At 43.2% G+C, this 27,604-nt stretch overlaps 1 protein-coding gene across 1 annotated transcript in view; it reads left to right on the plus strand.

Moving 5' to 3' along the window:
- Positions 1-22,973, plus strand: part of GUCY2F (guanylate cyclase 2F, retinal) — a gene marked incomplete at both ends in the record, with an annotated part of 44,327 nt that extends 21,354 nt beyond the window's left edge. Inside the window, 7 exons of the mRNA XM_082015001.1 lie at positions 942-1,105; positions 1,387-1,579; positions 1,705-1,879; positions 6,783-6,881; positions 9,580-9,674; positions 10,728-10,813; positions 22,835-22,973. Coding sequence (XP_081871127.1) covers positions 942-1,105; positions 1,387-1,579; positions 1,705-1,879; positions 6,783-6,881; positions 9,580-9,674; positions 10,728-10,813; positions 22,835-22,973 — 951 coding nt within the window. The remainder of the gene's footprint in view (positions 1-941; positions 1,106-1,386; positions 1,580-1,704; positions 1,880-6,782; positions 6,882-9,579; positions 9,675-10,727; positions 10,814-22,834) is intronic.
- Positions 22,974-27,604: the final 4,631 nt, after the last annotated feature.

A 27,604-nucleotide genomic window follows, 5' to 3' on the forward strand; every position in this document is an offset into this window, starting at 1 on the left:
TATTTAAAAGGTGATTAATTTAAAAGGGAAATCCGCCACAAGCTCTTAAACACAAAGATACAACATTTGGTTTAGGAGGTCTCTGGACTGCGGATCGGTAGAGGCTGGGAGCATATCCCAAGGAAATATGACTGTTCCTGAGCCCTGTTTGAACAGCTTTCCCAGACATCTGTTACTGGCCAGTCTCATGGACAGGTATTTGCAAAACAAACACCCTGTCTGATCCAGCAGTATTGTTCCTGTGTTCTTATAAGGTCAAACTAGATAAAGCAATATCCATATTTTTTACCCTTCAGTCCTATGAAACTGTGAATAATTTTACACCCATGTGACCCCACTGTGGAGTCTAAGGCAGCATCTGAAGCCACAGATAATCCAAATAGTCCAGAGGCACAGCTTCAGGTCAAGAGGAGAGAACACAACTCAATGAGGAGTTGTGGGGGGGGCATGGCAGTACACATACATGCCAGTGTGCAAAGGCAGATTTAAGACCAATAAGACATAAGAAGTTTCTAAGTGTTGCTAATGCCCTGAAGTTTGCACCTCTGTATGCAAAGGGCTGCAAGATACCCTAAAGGGTATCTAACCCTAGGGACTAACCCTAAAGGTTAGCCATGGGATAAATGAGGGTGCAAATTTGCAGTATGATAGGACTCCATAACAATTCGCATACATGTTGCCAGCTCATGGAAGGTGGTGTTTCACTTAACCCTCACTGAAAGTTCATAAAGGAGCAACATGCTCCTGGGCAGCTTCCATAGTTAGTGATGCAAATTCACCCTCTAGTTTGCCCTTATCGTTGATTCGTTGATGTCTTCCCACTGACAAAGCCAGTCTTTAGCATTGTCCCTTTAAAAATGTTTGGGTTTTGTTCCTTTCCAAAACTAGAGTGCTACAATGTTGTAATGAGATGCAGAAATAACTCTAGTTTGATTTTGCAGTTCAAAACCATGAACAAAGGGAAAAAGACCAATATCATTGACTCAATGCTCAGGATGCTTGAGCAGTATTCAAGCAACCTGGAAGATTTAATCAGGGAGCGGACCGAAGAGCTTGAGGTTGAAAAACAGAAGACAGAAAAGCTACTGTCACAAATGCTCCCCCCGTAAGTACTAGTACTTTAGATGGTGAAAAAGCCCCTTGGCACTACGTAGCTGGACTGGACAAAATAACTTCCCAGAACTCAATGAGTTTGCAGAGCTGATCTCCAATTTTGGCAATCACCTTCCAATCAGAAACTTTCATCAATGCTTGTTACGGGCATATAGAACCTTCTATTTAGTGGAAGGTCTTTTGAGCACAGTAGAACAAGAGTGTCTGAGCTCTTGGACATGCCCTACAATTAGGGTTGTTGTCATTTTTGTCATCTTTGTGGTGTTATTTCAGATCGGTGGCAGAAGCCCTCAAGACTGGTGGCACTGTGGAGCCGGAGTATTTTGACCAGGTGACCATCTACTTCAGTGACATCGTGGGTTTCACAACCATTTCAGCCCTCAGTGAACCCATTGAAGTAGTTGACCTTCTGAATGACCTTTACACACTCTTTGATGCTGTTCTTCGAAACCACGATGTTTACAAGGTGAGGAGCACCTGGGCATGAGGATTAAACCATCTGTGTGTCAGATACTCGTGTAGTTTTATTCTATGGCTCTTTTCCCTCTTTTTCAATATTTTTTTTTTTTTTAATGTCCTGGTATTTGCCAGGTGGAGACAATTGGTGATGCCTACATGGTTGCCTCAGGGCTCCCAAAACGAAACGGAAACAAGCATGCAGCTGAGATAGCCAACATGTCCCTGGACATCCTCAGCTCGGTAGGAACGTTCAGAATGAGACACATGCCAGACATCCCCCTCAGGATACGAATCGGGCTGCACACAGGTAGGCAGCAGCACTCGCCTGCTCCTGACCATCAAAGAACTCCTTTGCAATTGTATTTCCAGCTCTGAATGCTTTCTTCCTGCCTGACCCAAAACAGGCGCCCTTAGAAGATGCTTTAAAATCTCCCATAGCAACAAGGGCATTCAAATGGAAACACAAACCCCAAGCAGGAAAATGGCTTAGTGCCATTAGGGGGAGAAATTTTGTATCCTGTCGCAGTCAGGAACTACATCAGGAACGTGAGTCACAAGGGTTTGGTTGTAAGAGTGGCTCTTTGATGTGCCATAGGTTCTTCACCAGTGTGATATGGAGACGACCAGTGACGTCTTTGTAACTGTTCTGAAATGAGAAAGCGCAGAAAAACAGGCATATAGAGTGAAAGAATGAAAAGGTTGGGGAGATTTATTACAGGTAGGACATAACTGGAAAAATACGTGATACAGCTATTAAGAAAACGGTATGTTATAAAGACAGTAAATTATCTCTAATGTCGAAGAGATAATTTATTCAATTAACAGAAAAGTGGCTTGTTTAAAAAGAAAGGAGGAAGATTTTTTTCTTATATACAAAGTGTAATTAAACTAAAAAAATCCCCCAAAAACCCAGTAGGACTGCAGTCATCATATAAGCAAAAATATGATGGGAATTTTAAATGGAGGAAAAGACATCTGCAGTTATCATAGAATGAGTGTTATTAGAAGAGATATGAACATTCATAGTTTTACACCATAGTCATCCATTAATACATTTTTCCCAGCTGTTCATCACCAGGTGTCTTGTGTCTCCCTCTGAAGTACCAGGTACTTTGCAGGAAGCCAAACAATGAGTAAGATTGTCCAGGAATCCGACCCAGTATTACAGGGGTTTTTATCCCTCTGTCTATCTGATAATGCCCACATTTTTGCAGCTTGGGCATGCAAGTGTTTTACGGAAGTCAGTATCCTGGTCCCTGTTGTATACATTGGGAAAGAAGAGCAGAGAAAAGGAAGCATCTCACCCACAATACACCAAATGACTTGAGCAGAGCTAAAATCAATATTTCATATCTCCTAGACCATATAAGTTCTTCTTTTGGGGTTCTCTCTGAAAACTCATCTCCTTACTGTTTTCTTTGCAATTCAGGAGTCTTAGCTGGCCCTTCACAGAAGTTTAAAGCTTTAAGGAATGATTGCAGGAGCACTGTGGGTTTTATGTTCTGGCTTAAATGAGATGAGACTGTGGCCCCAGCTTGTCTTGCCCAGAGCAAGACACCAGCAGCACATTTTCAACACAGAAAGGGAGGAATTTGGCGCACAACGTCTGCTGCTGCCTGTTGACAGCAGTTCTGCAATGCGTCTTCCATGCACCCAGCCAAAAATCCAGTGATGTTTTCGGGGGGTAGTTACATTTTTTCTTGTTTTTATGAACTCTGGGTATCTGGCAAGTGGTGTTGCTATGAGCTGTTGTGTAGGGTGTGAGAGGAAGACGGGGAGAAATTGGTGTTTTCTTTCTAAAGAAGCAGAAGCCAGATCTTGTTTTGCACAGATCTGGCAGCGTCATACTGTCACAGGGGCAGTGAGAAATGCATGCTCCAAAGCAAACCAGCTCCCCGAGCCACCGAGCTGACAGCAGAGTTTGATTAACCCTAGACCTTGTTTCTCCTGAGGAAAGAAGCATGAAGAGGGAATCACCAGCACCATGAAGGCATTGAGGAAGCGTTTGGGGGACAGGAGGGCTTGGCTGACACTTTCACTGTCCTGGAAAAGATGGAGTATGGGTGTGACCACCAGTTTTGTGGGCCAGCTGCTCTCTGGAAACTGGTGCCAACAAGAGCTCGTGATTCCCTCTCTGAAAAAGCAGGAAATTCCATTTGGGCATGGGCTGCCCTTGTCCCTCAAGCCCCAGTGGAGACCTGCAGCTCTGGGAACTTCTGCTGGCCCATGCCCATAGTCCACTTGTGGCAATGCATGGGTCAGGTGAGGAGGACAAGACCAGCATCTGGTCCTCAGTTTCTCCTCTGCTTTAAATGCACCGTGGAGTCTTGGCTCTTCTCGCTGAACTTGGCTGCCTGTCCAGAAAAACTCAGCTGACTCAGCTGTTTCCATGCTGGCTGTGTCTGGGCTGGGGCTGGAAGGCTGGGGAGAACAGTGGTGAGAAGACCAGCTTTTCCATGGAGGCTGAAGAAGATCTGTTTATCGGTCAGGCTCTCTGGCAGGCAGCCCCACACTTCCACTGAGCTTATTAAATCTCCACGGCACCACTGATGGTTGTTGCAGAGTCGTAGCCAGCACGGCTCATTAACTGACCCTGCAAGCCCTGGCAAAGCGCCGTGCAAAACAAACCAGTGAACCTGTATAATTAAACAACTCGGCCATAACGTTCTCATCACAGAGTCTTCGGTTTCCTCTGAAACTTGTTACTGTGGGAGATTTATTGCTGGAAGTTTTTGTTAGCCCTTTGCTGAGGCTGTCTAGACAAGGGGGAACACACACAGGCAGCGAAGGCAGCAAGTGAATTAATTCTTGGACGCTTTCACCATGGAGAAGTACTTTGGCCATGTAGGGTTGGTTTTGAACTAGTAACTTTCTGCAACAGGAGGACAGGCTTAAAAGCAGTGCCCTAGAAAGATAGGACCTCACCCTAAAAATCTTGCCTATCCTAGGTTGTGAGCTTTGCAGAAATGATTGGATGATTGCACTGAACAAACAGGAAACCTAAATTTAGGCACCCACATGGAGGTGTCTCCAGGAGCGTTAGGGAGCCTGCACTCATTTTGTGGTCAGTGGAGATCTGGTTGACACCTAAGTGGACCTGGAGAGCTGTTCAGGGGCAGCGGTGGAAAGGCTCTCACGGCTCAGTTGACTTGGCCTCCACAGACTACAGTAGGAGCTCAGCTGCCTGTATTTGTGCTTCTCAAAACTGAATCAAATCCTCCTCGGTGAGGGCAGTTTTTTTACAAGAACCATTTCTCTGTGTCCTTGCAACATCTATTACAGAAGGAACTTTGATGCTTACTGAGATTTCGAAGCGCCGCTGTCATGTCATCACCCCACGATGAAGTGATGCTATGCGAGTTAGTTTTTTCTCAGGGGAAAGCTGTTATTGAAGCATGAATTAAAATGTCTCCAACAAGACCCTTGTTTATGCATGTGCCACATTAGCGTGCACACATTAAGGACTGGTTAGGTAAGCGTTAGGACCTTGACCCAGTAGTATCAACAGTGTCTTTACAGCTGTGCTATAGAAGTGCCTATAGACTAGAGCCTGAAAAAACTTCCTCTAGTGGATATAGCTCCTCTCCTGAAGAGCTTCAACCAAATTTGTGAGTACTGATAAGGATGGGAATTAAATTACAAGAGATTCTGAGGGACAGTGTCTTATCCAAGGTTGCACGGCACATTGGCAGTGAAAAAAACCACCATTAAATCAGCTTTTCCTGATCTCCAGCAGTCTCTGCATGCTGTGTTTGATCCAGACATGCTGTTTAGGTCCTTGTAACACTTTTGGCATGAACTTTTCTTCCTCTCTCTCTTTTTTTTTTTTAATCTTTAAGCAAGCGATGCTTCATCAGGCAGGGATTGAAATCTCTTACCTCTCAGTTTGCATCCTCCATAAATTAAATTAAAATCCTGTTACTTTGACTCTGTAGCAACAACTTTCCAGAGGTTACAGTCAGAGGGGTTCTTGCAAAGTTGCCCATAGTTTCAGCTATGGAGTTTCATTGTTCTTAAGAAGTATCGGAAAACTACATGAAGAATCAGTTTTTATAACTAAGAAGGCTAAAATCACAGTAAAATTTCATTTTCCTAAAACAAGTAACTGATCTATTTCTAAATTAGGCTATTATTATTACTATTAAACCAAATTTTTAACCTACGATTTTTTGTATTATGAAAAACTTTTTTTTTTATTCTATAGCATCATTTCTGGTACTGTTGATGATGTCCTACATTTACATCTCTTGTTACCTTGCATGGGAAAAGATTTCCTAGATGTCAGCTTTGTTACATCTTAATCCAGAAGGAACATGAAATCGAAAAGGCAGAGAGGGCCTGAGAAGGCATGACATAAATGCACCCAATGCAAAATACAGAGGCTTGTCCCGTCTCCGCAGGAAGCCCCGCACCTCCTTACATGGCTGAAAGCATTCTCTTTTTTTAATTTATCTTTTTCTTTTTTTGCGTTTATTTTGCAAGCCTGATATTTTCAACCGTGCGTGATGAAACTGAACATCTCATCCTCCAGAGAACAGTCCAAACATCAGCTACCCCAAGTGCCCCCGACGACGGCTGTCTGTGCTGCTCGTTTTGTCTCTGCGTGTGTGCACGCGCGTGTGCATCCTGCACACATACCTCCCCCCGAGAACTTGGCACCGCTTCTTCGGGAGCTAGTTTGGAAGGGAGTGGATCTCGTCTAAAGAAAGAGAGAGGAAAAATAAACAGTTTTTGGCTAGACAGGCAAGCTAATGAAGTCTTCCTTTCCAAGGAGGGGACACAGGGTGGTCCAGCGTGCTGCCAGCATCTCTGCATGTCCGAGGCTGATTTTCAATCCTGTTTCGCTGGGACACAGGGCATGTCACAGGATCTGAACTTTAGTTTTCTCAGATGGAATTTGGTGATGGTATTTTAAAAGCAAGATTGCAATAGCCCTTGAGCTGTGAACTCCTAACAAATTTCTCCCAGATGGTGGTGAACTGGGGTCCTCCCACATGAGGCTTTTGTCAGGCATAAAACACCAATGTGCAATCCAGAGCAATGCTTAATTTTTGACTGCTTGTAGCAAGCACCGAGGCCAATGAGATCTTTAAAAATCCTGGATTCTCAAGTGGTTTTTGAAGATCAGAGGAGAGGATAAGATTTGTTTCTAAGTAGAGCCCTTAATTTGTGCAGTACCTTCTGGGTTATACAGATGACGTGTCTTTCAGGGCCCTGCGTGGCTGGCGTGGTGGGGCTTACCATGCCACGGTACTGCCTCTTTGGAGACACAGTGAACACGGCATCACGAATGGAGTCCACGGGCCTGCGTGAGTATTTGGGACAGTCCCTGGGGTGGGTGGTTGACAAACTTGAGAGAGATGAAGCAATCATAGAACCATGGAATACTTTGGGGTGGAAAGGGACCTTCCAAGGCCATCTAGTCCAACCCCCTGCCATGAGCAGGGACATCTCCAACTAGAGCAGGTTGCTCAGAGCCCCGTCCAACCTGACCTGGGATGTTTCCAGGGATGGGGCATGGACCACCTCAGCCAGGCTTTCACCACCCCTCAGTGTTAAAAATCTCTTCCTCAGATCTAGTCTAAATCTCCTCTCTTTTAGTTTAAAACTGTTACCCCTTCTCCTGTCGCTACAGGCCCTGCTAAAAAGTCTGTCCCCATCTTTCTCCTCAGCCCCTCTCAGACCTGGCAGCTGCAGGAAGGTCTCCCTGGAGCCTTCTCTGCTCCAGGCTGAGCCCCCCCAGCTCTCCCAGCCTGTCCCCCCAGCAGAGCTGTTCCAGCTCTCGGAGCGTTGCTGGGGCCTCCTCTGGACCCACTATTTTCAGCAATGGGGACATCTTGTTGTCCTTGGCTAAAACGTGGATCTGTAAACCATAGTGGAAGAACTGTGGATGAGACAGTGGACAGCTAGAGACAGCAGTGTCAGAGCCCTGGATGAATTTCAAATTTGCTTTTCATGTCCAGGTTACCAGTACAATTTTATTTCCGAAGCAATGTCTCATACATTTTAATCCCTGACCTCTGGTCTCCTTTTTGATATTTTCATCAGCTCTAAGAAATTACCTGTTATGGCTAGTTTATAAGCTACATGAAGTTTGTAATATTCAATATTAAAATCTTGAGGTCTTGCCAGGCTAGAAATATGTTGTAGCATATATGTCACATTGGAACTTTTTCACTCTTCCATGCAATCCTTACATTTCTAGCTCCAGTGATTTTAATTAGACTCATTAAGACTAACAATTAAGCTAATCATTAATTAAGGAAAATTGCCTTTTGTGTGATTATGGCTGGCTTATTTTAAGAGGCATGCATTGCATTTCAAAAGCAGTAGAAGAGAGGAAATAGTTTCACAGCAGATTTCTAATAGCAAAAGAGATATTTGAAGATTGTCAAGGTTTAGATCCTCAAAAATGTGAAGTCCCACTGAGACTGGGACCACTGCAGATACAAGAGCATCGTTATATGTGAACAGAAGTATATAGAGATACACAGTAATAGGAAGATTGTAGATTAGTGTCTCGGGAAGTGTAGCTCAAAGCTGTGTGGTCTTCCTCTGTCTTCCTCTATATATTTGAATGGATATTCTTCTTTCTGATTATTCTGCAAAAAAAAAAATTAATTGGTTCATGCCCTGTCCTTCAAGGGGGAAGGGAATGTGACTGACAGATTTGAAACAAAAGCTCAACAAAAACAACATAGAAAGGTATTTTTTGGGAAAATGTTTTAGAAACATTCCTTGGCTTGTTCACACCAACAGAACAACAACAAATTTCACTGAGTTCTGAATGTATGTAAAACAAGCTGGGGAAGAAGGGAACTTGATAAAGATCTCCACATTTACCCGTTTTGTTCATAGACTGTTAATGGCAGCTCTGGGTGCGATCAATTGCTGAAAAATCCAGATGGATCTAGATCCACAGCCCCATTTTCATTATTTTCCCTTGCAAACTCCCTCTCTCTGCTCTTCATCCCAACTTTCAAATGACTTTGGGTGTTTGGAGCAGGACAGTCGGTTATTTTTCTTTTCTTTCTTGCTGCCTAGTTATGCTGTGGCAATAGATAAGAATGGCATTCTTGGTTCCAGCTAGCAATGTTGCTGAAAAAACTGTTACTATCTTTATGAAGTATCAACTTTATGAAGAGATGGACTTCCGTACTTCGTGTGTTTGGTATCTGTGCTGGTTTTGGCTGGGATAGAGTTAATTTTCTTCACAGCAGCTAGTATGGGGCTAAGTTTTGGATTTGTGCTGGAAACAGTGTTGATAATACAGAGGTGTTTTCGTTATTGCTGAGCAGTGCTTACACAGAGTCAAGGACTTTTCTGCCTCTCATGCCACCCCACCAGCGAGTAGGCTGGGAGTGTACAAGAAGTTGGGAGGGGACACAGCTGGGACAGCTGACCCGAGCTGGCCAAAGGGATATTCCATGCCATGACATCATGCTCAGTATGTAAAGCTGGAGGAAGAAGAAGGAAGAGGGAGGGGATGTTCGGAGTGACGGCGTCCGTCTTCCCAAGTAACCGTTGTGTGTGATGGAGCCCTGCTTTCCTGGAGATGGCTGAATACCTGTCTGCTGATGGGAAGTGGTGAATGGATTCCTTGTTTTGCTCTGCTTGCGTTGGGCGGCTTTTGCTTTACCTATTGAACTGTCTTTATCTCAACCCACGAGTTTTCTCACTTTTACTCTTCCGATTCTCTCCCCTGTCCCGCCGTGGGGGAGTGAGTGAGCAGCTGTGCGGGGCTTGGTTGCCAACTGGGGTTAAACCACGACAGTATCCTTCTCCAGGGAGACCCCAGTGTAGATCTCCTCTCACCTGTGCTTGTTAGAGCCCTACAGGGAGGCATCCATCCATCAGCATCATACTCTGCGTAGAGGAGCACTACCCAGCTACACCAGCTACACGTCTGCATGCCTTGGAGCATTTTTCCTTGCCAGGATGAAGCAGTGGAGAATTCACAATGCGTGTGCAGTATAGTGATCCAGCTGTTTTGTTTTCCATTCCCAGCTTACAGAATTCATGTCAGCCAAAGTACAGTGGATACACTTCGGAGTCTAAATGAAGGCTATGAAATCATACCTAGGGGAAAAACAGAACTGAAGGTAAGAAGGCAAGGGCTGTGTGAAATGCTTCGCAGGGGAACGTTCTTGCTTAAGGAATTTTCATATTAAGCCCTTGCTTGGCCTTCATGCACCACTCTTCTGCTGGATCCTTCCCAAATTGTCCCCATTGTTTCAGCACATGAGGTAATCCTTGAAGGACCATGGGACCAAGCAATCAGCTGTATGTGCCAGATCTAACTATTTATTTGGGAGTCTATTTAGGCCACCCTTGACAGAAGCTGCTACTTTTCACAGTGTCCAAACAAGACAATACTAAACGATTCAAAACATCACTTCTCCTCTTACATAGTGAATAGACAGAAGTAGGAGTTTGCTTGCTTTAAACACCTACAGTAAGAATTCTAAATACAGCCCCAGGTCCCTCAACAATCTTTCAGGAAAAGTGGAATCATCTCACCGAAGTTCATATGTCTGCAAGTGGAGGTCTGGGGTAATTATTCCAGGTTTAATCAATGGAAAGAAACCTTTACATAGTTAGTAAAGATAAATTGGCACTTTAGAAAATTATTAACCTGACTAACTTTCAATGCCTAGTTTATGTGAAGATGAATGTCACCCTAGAAGTGTCTGTTTTCCTCCACTTCTCCAGTCAAGGGTAATTGACTCTGATATAGATGCCTATATTTCATCAGGTGCATCTCATTTTAAAAGCTAAATCATCAGTGGTGGGAGAGGAAGCTATTATTCTGATAATCAGCCCAGAAACGGTTTTAAAATCTCTCAGTTAATGATGTTGGTGCTGCTACATAAGATGATTAGAGATCCTGTAGTTTCTCATCTCTGTTAAGCTGTGTAGTTTCAATGACCCAGATCAATGAGGGTTGTTTGTAGATGACAGTTAGAACAAGGCCTCTTCTTTTAGAATAGTGAAATTCAAGTAATCCCTGAACCAATATGATGGAGCTCAAGATTTCCAGCCATGCTCTGTCTCTGGACATATATGTAGCCTTCAGAGACCCAGTGAGAAAGTTACGTACTGAGCACAGGGTGGTCAGGAAGCTGCTTTTATCTGGATTTTTGTTTTTGTTTTAGGGTAAAGGAGTGGAAGACACATATTGGCTAGTTGGGAAAAAAGGCTTTCTGAAGCCCTTACCTAAACCTCCTGAAATAAAGCCAGGGTAAGTGTGACTTCATTGATGTTCGATACATTCATTAAAAGGCCCTTGCTGGAGTTCACAGGCTGAATAACTGTCTTTCCCTCTTATCTGTTTGCAAAGTCTACATCATTTTCCTTAGGTGACTTACATTTTCAGGCACAGTACTGGGACTCAGAATTGATGAGATTTCTTCAACTCCTCTCTTTAACCACAGTTCCCAAGAAGTGGCATGGAAATTTGCTGCTTCCATGCCCCATAGTCCCTTGGAGACGGAGCACCAGGGAGTTCCTTCCTGAGTCTCCTTCCTACTCTGTGTGCATATGGGAGACACACAGGTAGGGACACTTTCCTAACTCCGATGTCATTAGTGTACGGGTGACACTCAGAGTTTTCCCTCCTTCCATCAGACTCCTGCAGAAAACACCAGCCTCATTCACCCTATAAACATGTTTCTTCCCCGTAGCACTGTTCATTCAAAAAGAACAATAAGGAGACTTTGTGTTGTAAAAATATAACACCATTATGTAATTAAAGACCTAATGATGTTGCCTCCATACAAGCAGCGGCGAGCAAAGATTGAGCACTTGAAATTCATTACACCATTTTGTATCTTTGCGATGCCTGACTTTGCAAACGGAGTGCACCCTGTTGAGCTGTCACATGTTGTATGCCTGGAAAGGATGTTGTGGTCAGGACATAAAAAAACAGGAGTAGGATTTGTTTGACAAGAACACGATGGGCACCCGCATTAAAGCTAGTCAACCTTGATGCCCTTTATAGTCATAAAAGAGAAATACCTGCTCAGGGGTCTGATTCAACGGACCTGCTTGGACATCTGTATTAGGAGATGAATCACCCTTGCAGGATGCCTATTTTGTTGACTGTAAAGAGGTCCTTCATTGACTAGCTCAGAGACAGATGACTGACAGCAAACAGGGTCTGTTTTTTTGACTCTGACCTTCCCTGCAACCAAGGAAGCACCAAGCCTTCTACCTTGAGAGTAGGTTCTTCTCATCCTGGTTTTACCATCTAAAAGTCATGTGCTAACCCTCTGTTGACTGTTGAGGTTCTTTCCACAATCCTCAGAGAGCCTGTCCTCTGGTCATGTGTGCCAACGCCAGACTTATGCAGGCCTGAGCTGTTTCTAGGCTTGGATTGTAAATGACAGAAAATACAATAAGGACGATGAGAGGAGGCAAAAAATTTTCCCACATACTCAGGATCAGGGGTTCTTGAGCATTCTTGTGTAACCTCAGAAGGGTCCACCAGTAGCGCTGCAGAGAGAGAGGTGATCTTCTGCTCTTGTCCCAAGGCCCTGATCTTCACTGTTTTTTTGCAGTATTTCTGTCCCCATAGATCATCATACAGCAATTGAATGAATGCAAAAGTAATCAGAGGAAAAAGCAAAGTTATATGAAACTGAATTTGTCCTATTGAAAGGACCCCATAGAAGTCAAGTGTCAAATGCAGAAAGAAGTAACTAGATGTTCAAGCAAAGCAAATATTTGGAGATCTGCCTCATGCATAAACTGTGCTATTAACAGATATGTATGAGACATTATGTCCTGTTTTTCCAGTCTTACCTTGATGGTACAGTTTTGTGTTGGTTTATGAGAGGCTGGAAGTTGTTTCTCTCTTATTGGCCAATGTGGTGGTTTCAAGTCACTGCCTCATATGCATCTGTAGGCTTCTGAGCTGAAGAGGAGGGTACTAATAAATTCCTCTTCTACTCATCTTTTTACCCTGTCCTGAAGCAACTCATCTTCTATTTAGGTCTTTGTTTTCCATGAGGTCCATGAGGATTTGCTTTTATCTCATGCTTTATTTTGTGACTTGTGTGGCCTAAACATCTACAGATGGGCACTTGTGGTGGTCTTGGCCAAGTGAGAGGTGGTACTTATTAAGAGAAGGTTACTAAAGTGTGCTTGGTATCATGTCCATAACATAAAAATGCAAACCTATGGGCCATGGATTTAAGGGTCAGATCCTAGGGGCTGAAGTTCTGTGTGAAGACAGAACTCCAAGTAACCCTAAGAAAAATGGTTTCATCTTCATTAAAAACTTGACCTGTGTCTGACGCCATGAGGTATCTCCTGGAACTCATATGGACCTGGACAACTTGATGAGCTTAGTTTCACTCAGGGTTTTCTTACTGCCGTGACAAGTCATAACCCTTGGAGTATTTCAGACCTTCACTGCAGTGGTTTGGGGAAAAGACAGCAGGTAACATAAAAAAAAATTGCTAACTTCCTATTATTTCCCATGATGTAAACCCCATTGGCCAATCAAAGCCATAAGCACAATCCTTGGCAGGAGGATTTCTTGACCTGTGAAGGCAATTTTCCAGCTCTGGTAGGCATTCATGAGCAGATCTATGATCAAGTAGCTCACAGAGCTGTTCATAGATGTCTGGGGACAAATCAACCTTCATTATCCTACTATGCTTGCGGTAGTCTTGGCACCCTAGACCTGGAGAACAGTCCTTGACTTTACAAAGGTGAGTTTATATGCAGGTTAGAAACCAAATTTCAGCAAGCTTAAAAATATGGAAGAACACTTTACTATGTGATTAGGTTAATACTAATGGTCCAGTAAAATACTGTGATAACAACCCCTCCTGGAATTGCTGGAATTGCTGAGAGAATACATCTGATCATCTAGTAATAAACCTCAAGCCACCACCAAATGACTAACAAAGGAACAATTATTGTGCCTACATAATTTGAATTTAATTGATATTCATCAACCTCTCTGTTTAATCCCAATTACAGACTTATTGGAAGCATTAGTTGGAACATTCTCATTGATTTCCACTGTCTGCACCAAGTTTTCATACCTTTACAGTTGTTTAAGGACGTTCAGATAAATGCACTTTATTCTTAAAACCCAAGTGCTTAAAACCCAAGTGGGTGACGTGGCTCACGCAGGATACAAAGCATTTTAATTAAGAAGAAAGGTAGTTCAATTAAAAGACCTAATATGCTTCTTACCACACCTACTTTCTTCCAACCACGCATAAAATCAAATTAACTAAAAGGCTGTTTTTAAAATTAACCTTACGTGAAGTTGCTCAAGGTCTCTGTATCTGTTTTCAGAATTAAAAAGCTTACTGGAAATCAAGGAAGAAACCCTTCAACATGCTCTTTTTTGGGATAGGGTGGAGGTTCAGCAGTAGTCCCAGGGCACAGGGAAAGTGCAAGTTTAACGTCCAGATTTCAGTGCTTTGTCTATGTTGAGGAATAGATGGGAGATGATCAGTAGAGAGTCTCTGCTGTTGCTGTTGCTGCTGATGTGTCTTTCGGGGGGGATAAGTGAAAGGATTTCCACTCAGGCTCCTATTTGAAGCTTTTCACACAACGCACTTTTAAATCAGAAATAAAAGAGCTTGTGGAGCAAACAACAGTGAAAAACTTTTATTGTCCTTACGTAGCTGGAATTATACAACAGCATCACAGCAGTTCATGAATAAAATTTTAAAAATAAACTTTATATAACATATAACAAGAGTTATTTGGGGAAATCAAAGCATCCTCTGGCTCATAGGCTTGATCACCCAACGTCAGGCCAGATGCTTTTTGCTTCACAATCAATGCTTTCTTTTCAGTTCTTTTCTGAACCCCTAATACAACAGAAAAATGACGAAAAAGGAATATTCTGGTCATGAGTATGCCATAATGCAGGTGAGAAAGCAGAATTTTCTCTGAAATGTGATTGAGGGGAGAAAGGGAGTGAAAGCCAGTGACTCATCTCCCTTTGAGCAAAGCTCTCTGACTTGGAATGCGGTTGCTCCAGCTGATATATTTCAACAAGTTCTTTTTGAGCAAGCTGAAATTTCTGGAAGAATTGGCTGTAATATTAGATCAGAGAATTACTGCCAATAACAAGAAACCCTAAATGCAGTGTTCAGAAAGAAAGCAAAGGCAGGTAGTGGCATTGTTCGGCTGGAATGCATTGCCTTTTCTTCGGTGGGTGTTTCTATGGATTTCGGAAAGCTAGTTCTGAAACTGCTCAGGACCTGGCTGGCTTTGCGGAACATATTCTGGCTTGCAGGTATGGCCTCAGGCATGGCTGAGGTGTGCCCAGATGTGCCTGGATGTGTCCAGTAGTTTCTCCTATCTCACGCAGACAGGCTGTGAGGTGAAGTGGGAAGTGAAGGTCCCTTTGAGGGATGTTTTTGCGGAGGGATAGAGAGCGAGCAGCAATCAGCACCTCGGCAGCAGGAGAGGCTGTCTAGGGTAGGTCCTGGCTGCAGGCTGTTTCTCCCTGGATCTGCCCATACTTACCTTGAAAAGAGAAGCAGAGGGAAGCCCAGTGACAAGTGCCTGAGCTGTCTGAACAGGAGCCACCTTGAGTCTAGGAACATTTTTATGGTGTTGCACCCATGGCATGGGCTGGCCAGGTGGGACGTCCATCTGATCAAGGTACGCTGCTCTCCTTTGTGCCATCTAGGCAGGCTTGCTCATTACACAGCAGCCCAAAAGCTCTTTACTGAAGAACAGTGCTGAGGGACAAGAGGGAAGAGTACCAAGGAGAAACCATCTCAGAGCCATTTGCTACTGCTTTTGATCTCTTCCACCCCTCAACCAACAGTTTCTATAAAGCTACCAGCCATTTAAAGTACAAAAACTGGAGTACAATGACACATGGGTTAAAATAAAACAAACCACCTCAGAAACAAGTAACCACAGAGACAATCCTGACTGGTTTAAAGACAAAGGTATGTGGGCAGCAGTCAGTGAAAGGGCTCCAGGGCTGGTTGGAGCAGGACCATGGAGCTGAGAGGTAATGGGCTGCCCAGGATACCTACGCCTTGCAATAGGGCACACGTTGCTCCAGCATACAGGTTTATGAGAAGCTGGATAAGAGAAAGAGAACGAAGGGCAGAGAAGTTTATGTCTGCATCCATATGACTCAGGCCTCAAGGCATCTATGGGTCTGAGCCTTTCCTCCTGTAACTGGGAACTAGAAGTTGTACTGGCTGCCTAACCTTCAAGCCAAGAGCTTGAGTTTCCAATTCTCAGAAAAAATCATTGTAACACACCACATTCAGAAAAGAGAAGGCAAATTCCTTAAGTGTGCAGGGAGCTGGGGTGTAGGACCTTACAGATTTTCTCCTGCTGGCTTTGGAAACAAGGTGGTGGGAAGAGAGGACCTTGGAAAAATAACAGCTGACTTCAGACAGAGAAATTTTGCAAAATGTTGGAATGAATCAGCCCTCTCCAGTTGCTCAGACATTAATGAGTTCAGGAGATGTGTCAGTGCTGTTTGCACTGGACCTTTCATCTTGTTATAGTGCCGTGGATGAAGATCAAGTCATTATCAAAGGGTTATTTGATATTTGTGTGAGCAGTGTTTGGAGGTAGAGCTCAGGTAATCTGATATTGTGCTTGAACCCCAAATACTCTTGTCAGGTCTTCACCTTCTGTGGGTCACAACCTGCTGCATTATTGTGCAGAAACAGGCAGCAACCTCTTCCACTTCCCAGTGGATCAAGTCCTGCTGGATGGACTCAAAGAACAGGCCCCTCACGCTTACCCATGTGTCTGCATTTTGCTACTGTCTGTGTAAAGGGTCTGGAGACAAAGTACTCCTCTTCCCCCTCCAACTGGTAGGACTTAATCTTATTAAAAGTTATTTACCTCTAGCATAGACACCTCCATCTGAGCTGGTCATCTTACACATCTTCTAGTCAATGCAGAGAAACGGGCACTTCTAGGTGCAGCTCCTCTGCTCCACAGAGGACATCTACTTTGGGATAACCTCCCCAGCAGTTGCTCAGAACAAAGCCCAAGATACTTGGATCAGATGGAGACATCTCTGTTGCAGATAGCTAAATTTCAGAGAGATGAATCCCACCCAAGTTGTAGATTCCCAGAAGAAGCCATTCCTCATTCAGCCCATCAGGTTTATAACCTCCTGCCTTCCCTGTCCTTGGGACCCAGCTTTAAAGGCTCTGGAACTCATGGGAGGGTTTATAAACACGGATCAATGTTTCTGTAAAAAGGAAAGGTGTTCTCAGAGATGAGGATTTAGGTAAGGCGTGGAAGGACATCTTGGTTAGACGTTGCCATTTGTAGGATAGAATTGGCAAAAGAGCAGAAACTTGACTCCGATCTCCCTTGGGAAAGGCTGTTAAATTTGTGCTAAACTTTCAGGGAAAACTGCTGTCTCTAGGGACAGTGACAGAGGATTTCCATTTGGAAATGTGCCCACAGCTTTGAGAGCTGAGAGTTCTTGAAAGCAATACTCCTGGAAGACCAAAAGCCACTGAGGCAGGAGCTGAACTAACCACAGGCAAGATCTTCACAGCAGTTTTGTTCTGCTCTTCCCTTTTATGAATGAGGGGGAGGATTGGAGGAATAATGGAACGATTCTCCCAGGATTCATCTCATGTAATAGATTCAGGATACGGCCATGATAGATATCTAGCTTGTGGTCCAAAACAGCAGTCATTCATCTTGTCCCGGGAGAAGTGTCTAAGGTGTGCCAAGAGCTCTCTGGAGGTGCCTGGCTATACAGATTACAAAAGATGCGTGCCTCAGAGCAGGCACCTAACTTTGGGACACTTAAAATTAAATTAGCTCACCTCATCTTCTGAAGTAAGCCGAGATGAAGCAGTACAAGAGGGGAATAAATAAAATCTGAACCAGGCCCAATATTTGTTCTCCTTTTTCACACCAGAAGACGCTTGCCTTTCACTCGGTCTCCGTTACGGTCTGTTCTTTATTGCAGATGAAACTGAACTGGTTCTTTCTCTAATGGCCTACGTGTTCACTGCAGGTGTAGAGCTCATGGGTTACCCTCGGAAGAAATTGCAGAGTTCAAAAGGAGGAAAGCTGAAAAACTCCTTGGCAAAAGGGCCTAGATCTGAGGTAGTAGCTGTAGGACAGTCCCAACGTAGCTCTGCTATTTTCTGTCTGCTTATATGTTATTTGTTTGCACTTTGCTGGTTTTAGTGCCATGTTTGGTTTTTTTTTTTGTCAAAAATATATGTTAGTCTTTTAAAGTGTCTCATTCAAAAGGTGCTCGGAACGGCAGCAAAGCTGTCTAAAGACAGCAGTAGTCTTGATGTCCTAGCAAATTGATGACCTGTTATCACACTCATTCCTGAAAGAAATACAGTATTACTGTGTTTGCCTGCCGCGTATTATCGATCCACGGGATGTCGATGTGCACCGTGCCAGGAAGAGCCCAGTCCGTGTAAACACAGAGAAAAAGCTGGAGTTCAAGCCTGGAAGAATCCAAATTGTCTATTGTTGCTTTCCTGTAATGTATATCTCTTCCCTAGTGTAATCCCGTATTTCATGACATGAATCAGGATGTAGCGCCGTTATTCATCACTATGGTACCTACTGGTATGAGAAATAAATGTGTTTTTAGGAAGATTTGGTTAGAATTCAGAAGTTGCCTGGAGTATAATAGCATGAACTGAGGTGCCTGATCAAATAGGTGTTACCAGAGCAAGGCTGGCATATACGCATGCACACACACACACATGCACATAGAGAGTCTGATGTCCCATGAAAATGCTGCTTTTTTTTTTTTTTATAATACCTCTGAAAGCAGCAGTAATGTTTCTGCTCAGTGCCTCTGCACTAACTTTTACTTAATTTCCTTTTAGAAAAAGGCAAAAGAGGATGAAAGCCCAGAGTGCCTAGATATAGGCTGGTTACAAACCCCTAAGATACACCATACCAGGCTGATAGATTACTCTAAAGACTAAAGCTCCATCCAATTTTCTCACAAGGATAAAACCCAGCAGAGAACTTCTGGCTGTGTTCCTCTTTCCCAAGCACAAATTTTCAAGATTCAGGGAGTGTTACTAGGCTGTTTTATCTCCCTGAAGATATTTTTAAATTTTTGTTTGAGGCTCTCTCTATCCTAGGAGCTGGGCAGAAATTCCTCATTTAAAAAAAAAAAAAAAGATTTAAACATGGGACGTACTGTGCAGAGACCTGCATAAGCACTACCATATATGAATGCTCGCTGCTAAAGATAAGCTCCAAGGCACAGAAGATGTCCCTGCTGATCTCTACCTATGAGCACAAGCTAATCCTCCAAGGTTAGAGACAAAGAGGATCTCTCACTTGGGTCAGCCCTGCTTAACAAGAACTGCACGTATACTGATACACAAACATTTAGTACGTATATCACCCACAGACATAGACTTCTGCGCTGAAGCAAGGCTGATTAGCAGTACATTACAGAGAACAGAAGGTCCTCATTAGCCCACTTGGCTCAATTCATGGGAAGCAGAAGAAAAATCAATATGGCATTTATACCTGGAGCTTTTCAACAGTCCTTCTTGTGTGCACGGAGCTTTCAATGGAGGCGATTATGTCCTCAACAGCTACTTATTCCCACATGCTTGCTTGGTGGTTTAGTGATGTTTCCAGCTAATCTATCTTAGACATTCATGATGAAAGGGAATATGCCACCAGTAACCTTGTTTTTCCTTGATAGTAATAAAGGAATGCTATACAAGGATCTCAGATGTAGTGATCTATAGTCCATCGGGTCTGGGACAGTAAACTGTTAACAGTGTCACAGGATCCTTGCTGTGATAAGATAGGGATCCCTATATTGGCGTATTTATATATTTGGGAGTGTTCAGCTGGCCTGGAGTCTAGAGAAAGGCCAAGACTCTGCTCCTCATGCTCAGGAAGCCAGTCCTTTAACTTTGAAAGAGTGACTGTGGGCTCTGTTGCCCTTGGTGGACACCTGTTTTCAAAGAGAAATCATGGTTCTGGCTGGATCTTGATAAAAACGTGTAGCAAAACACGAGAAACACCAAAGAGCACCTCCAGTTACCTGAAGATAAACCTCTTGGCTATACCACTGGTGATCCTTATACTTTGTCCTGCAGTAGGATCTGTGATGTTAACATGGACCTACTAACTCAGTCATGCAAGTGGGATTCAGCCCAGAGCACCATGGTTGTCAGAGACACTTGTGCAAGGCTGGCAGATGAAACAGAAGCTGAAGACCATGTAGGATAAACCATGGCATCTCAAATACTGTTAGACAGTATCCTCAGGCTGCTGTATCCCACCCCTAGCTTCCCACAGTGCTTCTGATATGGAGAAAGGGATTTGTCTCTTTCCTTCAAGGCTCAGCAGAGAACTGCCCCACAGAGAGGTCAACGACTCCCTGTGGTCCCTAGATTGATCCCCCTTTGGAGATGAGACTTGGACCCCATGCAGGTCAGTCAGAGTTCATTATGGAGTTCAAAGGGGTGAGATTTCACCTCAATGTGAATGGCAGCTGCTGTATTTATGGAGGGATCCATGGCATATAAATCTTATTGCCGCCTGTATTGCTCTTTGCTGAACTTTAGATGCATAAGCTTACAGGTACTGTGTCCTGCACAGAAAAAGGACCAGTCTGGGATCACCTAAAAGTACTGAGGCTCAATTTTTTAAGTTATTTTCTTTCTTTTTTTTTCCTCAAGACTTTGCCTCTCCCCCTATTCTAACCTCTCATCTTAGTGACAGGAGATCCCTCAAGGTTCTTTCTTCTTCAGTAAATACAGTAAAAAACCCAAATCGTTGCATCTTGCTGGCCAAGCCATAGACTAGCAAGTTGTGGCTGACCAGCAGTTAAGATCTGAAAGCTCATTCAGGACAGGGTTTTTGATAAAAATTCTCTCTGTCCCTGAAGGTGAAACACACACCTACACAGAAACCTTACAACTACAGCTTACTCCTTCAGCCCCACTGCAGGGATAATCTCGGATTACTTTGCCTGCATGATCTCTCCAAAGATTAAAACCAGAACAGCAGAAACCAAACGCTCATTTTTATTGATGTTTTTCCTTCCCATCATATCTTTCTTCTCTTCCCCCTTTCTTCCACTCTGCCTCAGCTACTTCTCTCTTGGTATGCAGGGACATCACCCAGCAACACACTGGAAGGCATACCTTCTTCAACACCAAAAAGGCCTAAAAAAAAAAAAAATTATGTTCCTCTCTTCCTTAACAGTTGCAAAACATTTCAGATGATTGTCTTTGACAAGGGCATCAGCTCTTTTTCATAAACTTCAATGAATGAATTTTCAGGGTGGATCCTCCCCTGGATCCTAAATCACATTGGGTTGACACATTTGGGTGATTTCTTAAGATTCAGCAGTTTGCCTTTAGATCCCTTCCCTGTTTTTTGCCCTTGGTTGTCCTTGGCTGCCCTTGGTCTCCCACTGACTATGAGAGTGAAAGGAACATGATGTGTGCTGAGTTTGGAGGTCTGGGCTCTTCTCTTGTTGCATCCAGATTAATGCCAGTCCTCAGGCACAGGTAGCCAGACCATCAAACACCATCTGCAGAACCTTAGGTCAAATAATAAAATACAATTCCTTTGAATGATAACAAAAAACATTGGGCAAGTAGTGCTACAGCGCAGGCTGTCAGAGTGGTCAACCCAGCATACATGGTTCTGGTGCCAGTGCTACTAGTTGAATTTGCTATAGTCTTGTATATGCTCTAAAGTATATTTATATAATTTATGGACATCTAATTGATACTTAAAGACAGCTCATCCTGTGCTGTCATTAAGGGTAATTTCATTAGGCTACTTAACAATTCTATATTAATAATTGGTCATTAGTGTGAATAGTGCTTGGGCCTAATAACATTCTTTGCCCTCCTTTCAAGACCTCATATCTTATCGCCTGTTGGGATAGAATCATAGAATCACAGAAGGGTTTGGGTTGGAAGGGACCTTTCAAGGCCACCTAATCCAACCCCCTGCCATGAGCAGGGACATCTTCAACTAGATCAGGGTGCTCAGAGCCCCAGCCAACCTGGGATGTTGCCAGGGATGGGGCATCGACCACCTCTCTGGGCAACCTGGGCCAGTGGTTCACCACCCTCGTTGTCAAAAATTTCTTCCTTAGGTGTAGTCTGAATGTACGCTCTTTTAGTTTAAAATCATTACCCCTTGTCCTATTACTACAGGATCCCTGCTTCATGTAGTCAGTTTTACATATACTTGTATTCTAAAGTAATTGTTTGTTCATTGTACACAACAATGGTGTGTACAATTTAAAACCATATATATCCATATAAAAACAATTTCTCAGCTATTTCTTTTTAATATCTATATAATCAAAATGGTGTCATTGGTATGGGTTAACATTTGGTTCTTTTTGGTTTACAACAGCTGGAATTATATTTTCTGCTATTATACACAGTAAATTTGTTTTCATATGATGTTTTATGTAGGACAGGACAGCTGCAGAGTTGAGACCTACCCAAAGTCCTGCCATTCACTCAGCTTTTGGTCTTCTAGAGTTGTTTATTTTGCCTCTGAAACCCCATTATGTTATAATAAATCTGTGCCCACCGACAGATGGTAGAACCTGGGCATCATGGACACTTGGAGCATCATAGCAAATGATCGTCTTCAGCTCCATCACGTCAGTTTACTAGCCTGGATCTAGATGTAGTCTCTCACTTAGCCCAGGTCTTGGGTCCTGGTACTCAGCCGAGCTTATTCTGCCAAGAACAGTGCCAGGCAAAGACAGCAAAACCACACCTGGATCTGAGACGGTTGTCAGGGCTTTCTGGTTCTCTGCCCATCCTGTCTTGGGCTTGGTGAGATCATGGGGCTGTCAGAGCAGCTGGACCTTCAGATTTTTCGTTGGTGGCAGTGAATGACCTCAAACCCAGAGAAACCCAGATGATTAACAGGGAATCTCTGTTATTACGAGCTGGGAGACTTACGAGGCTTCTGATGCACAGTTAGGAATGTTTTTCATGAGCAGCTGGTTGTTTTTATGTAAATTTAATTTATATTTGTAAAGTGGATATCCTTGGAGGAAAGCTCTATGTATCCCATTAACCCATGCAACACCTCCAGCGGTTGTGTGGTCTACTGGGACCACCACATCCCTGCAGCTCTCTACTAACATCCCTCCTTGCCTGATGCTTCTTGACAGCTTTGAGAACATCTGATGTTTCTGCTTTGTTTGACACAAAATGATGCAAAATGAAAGGCTATTCCTTAGCGAGCAGCGTTGCTAACTCTTCCTCTCTTCTCTGTTTTACAGCCACAACTGGCCAGATGTACTGACCAGGAAACTCAAATCTGTCCTGAGGGGCACAAAGAGGACACTGACAAAAGCAACCTTTAAAGAGCTGGGGAGCATGAAGGAGGCTGGAATAAGCATTGAAGAGGATGAAATCTAAGAAGAGCACAGCAAAAAAATAGTAAGGTCAGGATGGACATCTTGAAGCCAACCCGGCAGAGGAGCTCACACCTTCCATTTAATTCCCTTCCAGCCAAAACAGCACGATTGGTGAAGCCTCTTAGCTCTTGCGAAGGGTGAACCTGAGCAGGCAGATGAATTCTGACGATCATCTCTTGTGAAACTGGGCACCAGCTCAGAGCTGTATGTGTGCGTTTTTGGCAGGGGTCCACTGGGGAGGAAAGTGATGATAACGGTAGTGCCATCAGAATCTGTCGCAAGGATCAGCCCAAAGAAAATTTTAGCTAGATCTGCGTGGCAGCACAAACATGTCGGTCTGCACTTGGGCCTGGATTTGTACAGTAATGCCAACTGCTAAAATGGTTTAACTGTTTTGCATTAAGTATATTTTTTGTTATCGTGGTAGGAAACAGTGGTTTGATGAAAAACAGTGCAATTCAGAAGAAATGTTTTTGAAAACAACAAAAAATATTTTTTACTCCCCCACAAGGGGAAATTTCAAATCAAAATGTTTCGTTACTTTATGCCAATTTAAGCCGAAACATTTTCTTTTAAATTGACATTTCAGCTGCAAATGCCATTTTAATGCTATTTTCAAACTGAAATGACAGTTTTGAAAGGAAACAGTTTGGTATGAATCAATATTTGTTTCCAAATGCCAAAATGTGATTCTGCTAAAAATGTCAAAATATGTCATCTTCGCAATTCCAGATCTAAACTGGAAGAACACTTTGGTTTGCTTTCTAGCACACATATAGCATATCTAAAACATTTTATGCTTTTTATCTCAAAGCAGGTTGAAAACGGAATGCCAAGATATTGGAAAACTGAGATGCAGAGCATGACATCCTGCAGTTCCTGTAGCTAAGTAATACTAGTAAGATATGAATTTTCTCTCCTGCAAAAGTGGGGCTGAGGGAATGAAAAGTACATCACTTAAGCAGTGCAAAGCCTAAAACACATCACTCTTTCCTTCCCAATCTCCAAGTGGTCTCAAAGGCACTTGTTTTCAAAGTAAGCCTCCCAGCGGGCGAAAATACCTTTCTGCAAAGGAGCAGCATTTGACCTGTAGGCACTTCTCACACAGCACACTTCATCAAGGTCAAATAATTTTGTTGTTGGCTACTTCTTCTTCCAGGTTTTTTACTCCTGTTCAACATCTGGCTTCTAACAAACTTCTGGGAATTGTTGTTCTCTCTTCTGCAAGGCTGAAGAGAACAGCAGATACAGTAATTTAATCAACATTACCACCAGAAGGGGCTCATTGAAAACACAGAGACCTTTCTGAAGCTCGGTTTGAGCTCTTCTCATCAGAGCAACCAGAGGAGATTTTGATCACTCAGATGGTAAAGAAGAGTCAACAACCACTCACCAAACCTTCTTTGGTTATTGCAAATATCTTTGCAAAATGGCCAAGCCAGACTCCACAAAGTTAAGGAAGATACTATTTTCACAACTAATTCCGCTGTACTGCCAAAGTAAGAGCTGTCTGGAGTATAAACATCTGAAAAGCAAAAACAGAAGGGAAATTTGTTAACATTATTTAATAATGAGATTTTACTCTGTGGCACCTGATTTTGTGAAAGAAGCTTTTGCTTATTTAGTGGTGAGAGTTGATATTCCAGGTGGGAGAAGTTGGCCCTTGAAAGACATCTGTCGAAAGGCTCATATGTCACTTGAGCTGTCAAACAGGGCTTAGGAAAGCTTTCACCTTCTGCACTGTGCTCAACGTCTGTTTGCAAATTCATTCAAGAATAAAGTCCTCTGGAAGAAACATGGGCCAGGCAATTCTGACACAATATACCTCAATATACAGTTGCAGGGTGGGACGTTGTCTGGATTGGTCTGTGCAAACATGAGTTTAAAATCAAATAATTGCTACATAATTCATGTCTTCTCCATTATTTTCCCACGTTAAAAACATTGATAAGTGCTGTTCTGTTACGTAGTGGTGTGGGTTCAATCAATCTTTAGCCTTGGCTAAAGAGAATCGCAAGGTGCGGCAGGCAGAAAGCACATCTTCTCTATGGGAGACGGATGATCTCTGCTCTTGGTGTGGTATTTCCATGCAAGTGAGAGTTGCATCAATGGGTTTTACTTGTAAAGGCCCATGTGTAGTCAAAACTGACCTCCAAATGAAGAGAAATACCCACAATGATGTGCAAAAGGAGAATCATCTGGCTAAATAGAGCACTGCAAGGTGCAGTCTGGGACAGTCACCCAGACAGGTCCCCTAACAGTCAGAGAAGGGAAAGGCACTTCCCAAGAGTGTTTCCTAGACTCCTACGTGTCGATACCTCTGTGTGCTGGGTGTCTCAGCTCCTGTTATAGTTAATGGAGATTAAGTCAAAAAGTCCAAGGGGCCTGATGATTCAGCTGAGCTTAAAATGGGTGCCTACCCCTTGGGAGGTACCAATGGCTAGCACAGTCACCCCTAAACTTCACGGACTATTGGCAAGGTCTCCATTCAAGCAGTGGGAACCTGGTGCATACAGAGATACCCAAATGGAGATACCTGTGATACAATTCAGCTGCCTAAACATAGGTGATTAATGCCATGTAGGATGCCCTAGAGTACCTACAACTTTACCAGACAGAGCTGATAAATAAGACACAGGACCAAATCCTTTGTCCATGGCATCTGGAGACCAGACAGCAGACTTTAAGATCTGAAATACTACTAGACAGATATGTTTAGTGAGATACACCTTTAAAGTTGTGTGTCTTAACCTGAAAGTGAAACCCATCCTAGATATCTGCGTTCAGAGGGATGAACCATGCCCTAAAGGTGCTTGCCGTTGACTCTAACAGGAGCTGCACTGATCAGCTCAGGTGGAGAAACCTACACCACGGATGACTAAAGTCAAGTTGGATGAACCTCACTCCCACATACGTATCATCACTGGTTCAGAGGAGGTGCTGAACTCTCTGACTTTTTCCCTGGGTCTGGAAACTGCCACTTTGACTCACATAGATGTGTTAATCCTCTCTGAAACGCTTGTTCTGCCCAGCACACAGGCAAAATGAATGTAAAGGAAGATACATATGAGCAGAAAATATAAAATTTGTGAAGTGACTCACATCTGAAAAAAATTCCCATCAATCCATTTAGCTGGTAATGTGACAGTGAGCAGGAGGGACAGTGACCACCTATTTCTGATATATATTAAATCAAACATTTGTAAATGCATGATAAAAAAACCAAACAGCAATGCACCTCTTCAATCAACTGCTAGGCATATATTCTCCCTTTCAACATTTGCACATATGTACAGATACATATATATTTCAGTTTGGGGGTACGTAGTTTTTTATTTCATATTTACTCACTGAGAAATAAGCTTCTGAGTGTGTGTTTTTATTAGTCCAAGAAAAGACAATTTTAAGAAAATGTTGGGTAGCCGAAACCTGAATTTTCCAGCTGAAGACCATTTAAACAGGAGGATTTCAAGCTGCCCTTCTGCACACAGTTTTGGGATTCTTTCTTCAGCCTGTAGTCTTCTAAAATAAACAACATTCTTTGAATTTATTAAAAAAAATAAAATAGTAAATCTGTGGGAAAGGGTAGCAGAGAAGCAAAGTTCTGATCACTGACGACTTTAGTAATCCCAGGGTAATTCTTAATTCTCTTTGAAGCCAGTGGTATTTTTTCCCTCTTAATTTCAACAGGAAGAGGCCAAGGACTCATCCCTGAGTGTGATAACCTCTGCTGTTAGAAAGACATAAAATATATTTATACTTTCCTGGCATTGTTCTGTTTAGACAGGTTTAGGCTTACTCATGAGATTTCTTCCCATACTAACTGTGATTCCTGCATCAGGTTCCTTTCTTGCTATTTTGCTCCTAAAACTAGCGATTGGATGTTGTAATGAGGAAGATGGGGGCTGGAAGCAGCAAATGTGAATTTTGTAGCTCCGCAGCAGACTTCTCAGGTGGTTGTGGACAAGTCGCTTGGTGATGTGCACACTCTAGAAACCAGTATGAACAAGAACCTACCATGTGATTGCTGGAGGTTTTACCACTAACGTTGTAGGGTGAGTTTTAATGTAATCATACAAACCCACTGAAAGCTGTAGAAGATGTATTTATGCACAATATACACTGTTTGAATATAGTTCGTGTTTCATACAGGTTTTTAAACAGCGAAGTAAAACCAAATGCCAATAAAGATCCTTGGAGACCTATCCCTCCACCCGAAAGTCTTGTTCTTGTTTGTATGTTTACCTTCATCTCAGCTTACTTTTCAGCTCTCGGTGCAGATAAGGTACTTATGGAGACCTGTGTTCACCTATTCACTCCATTATTCAGTAATTTAGAGGCAGATCCCCAAAAGATATCAAAATACATAAACCAGCAGCAGGACAGTCAGGCAGAGGAGGTATGAGGAGATGCAGAAGAACCCAAGGAAGGTATGGAGCAGCCACAGTGTGGATGGGTGCCCAAACAGCTGCAAGGGCCTATGTCTGGGAAAGTTTCCCATGACACTGGATACTAGGGCGGGGAAGGGGGCAATACCACTCCCCACAGCACATATCTCATTGGAAGATATCATGATGTTTCTCTGGGGTGTGGGACTGCAGCCAGGTGAAGGCAGGAGTAAGGCTGAAGGTA

This window comes from Phaethon aethereus (assembly GCF_964289735.1).
Source record: "Phaethon aethereus genome assembly, chromosome: 1".
NCBI classification, from domain to species: Eukaryota; Metazoa; Chordata; class Aves; order Phaethontiformes; family Phaethontidae; genus Phaethon; species Phaethon aethereus.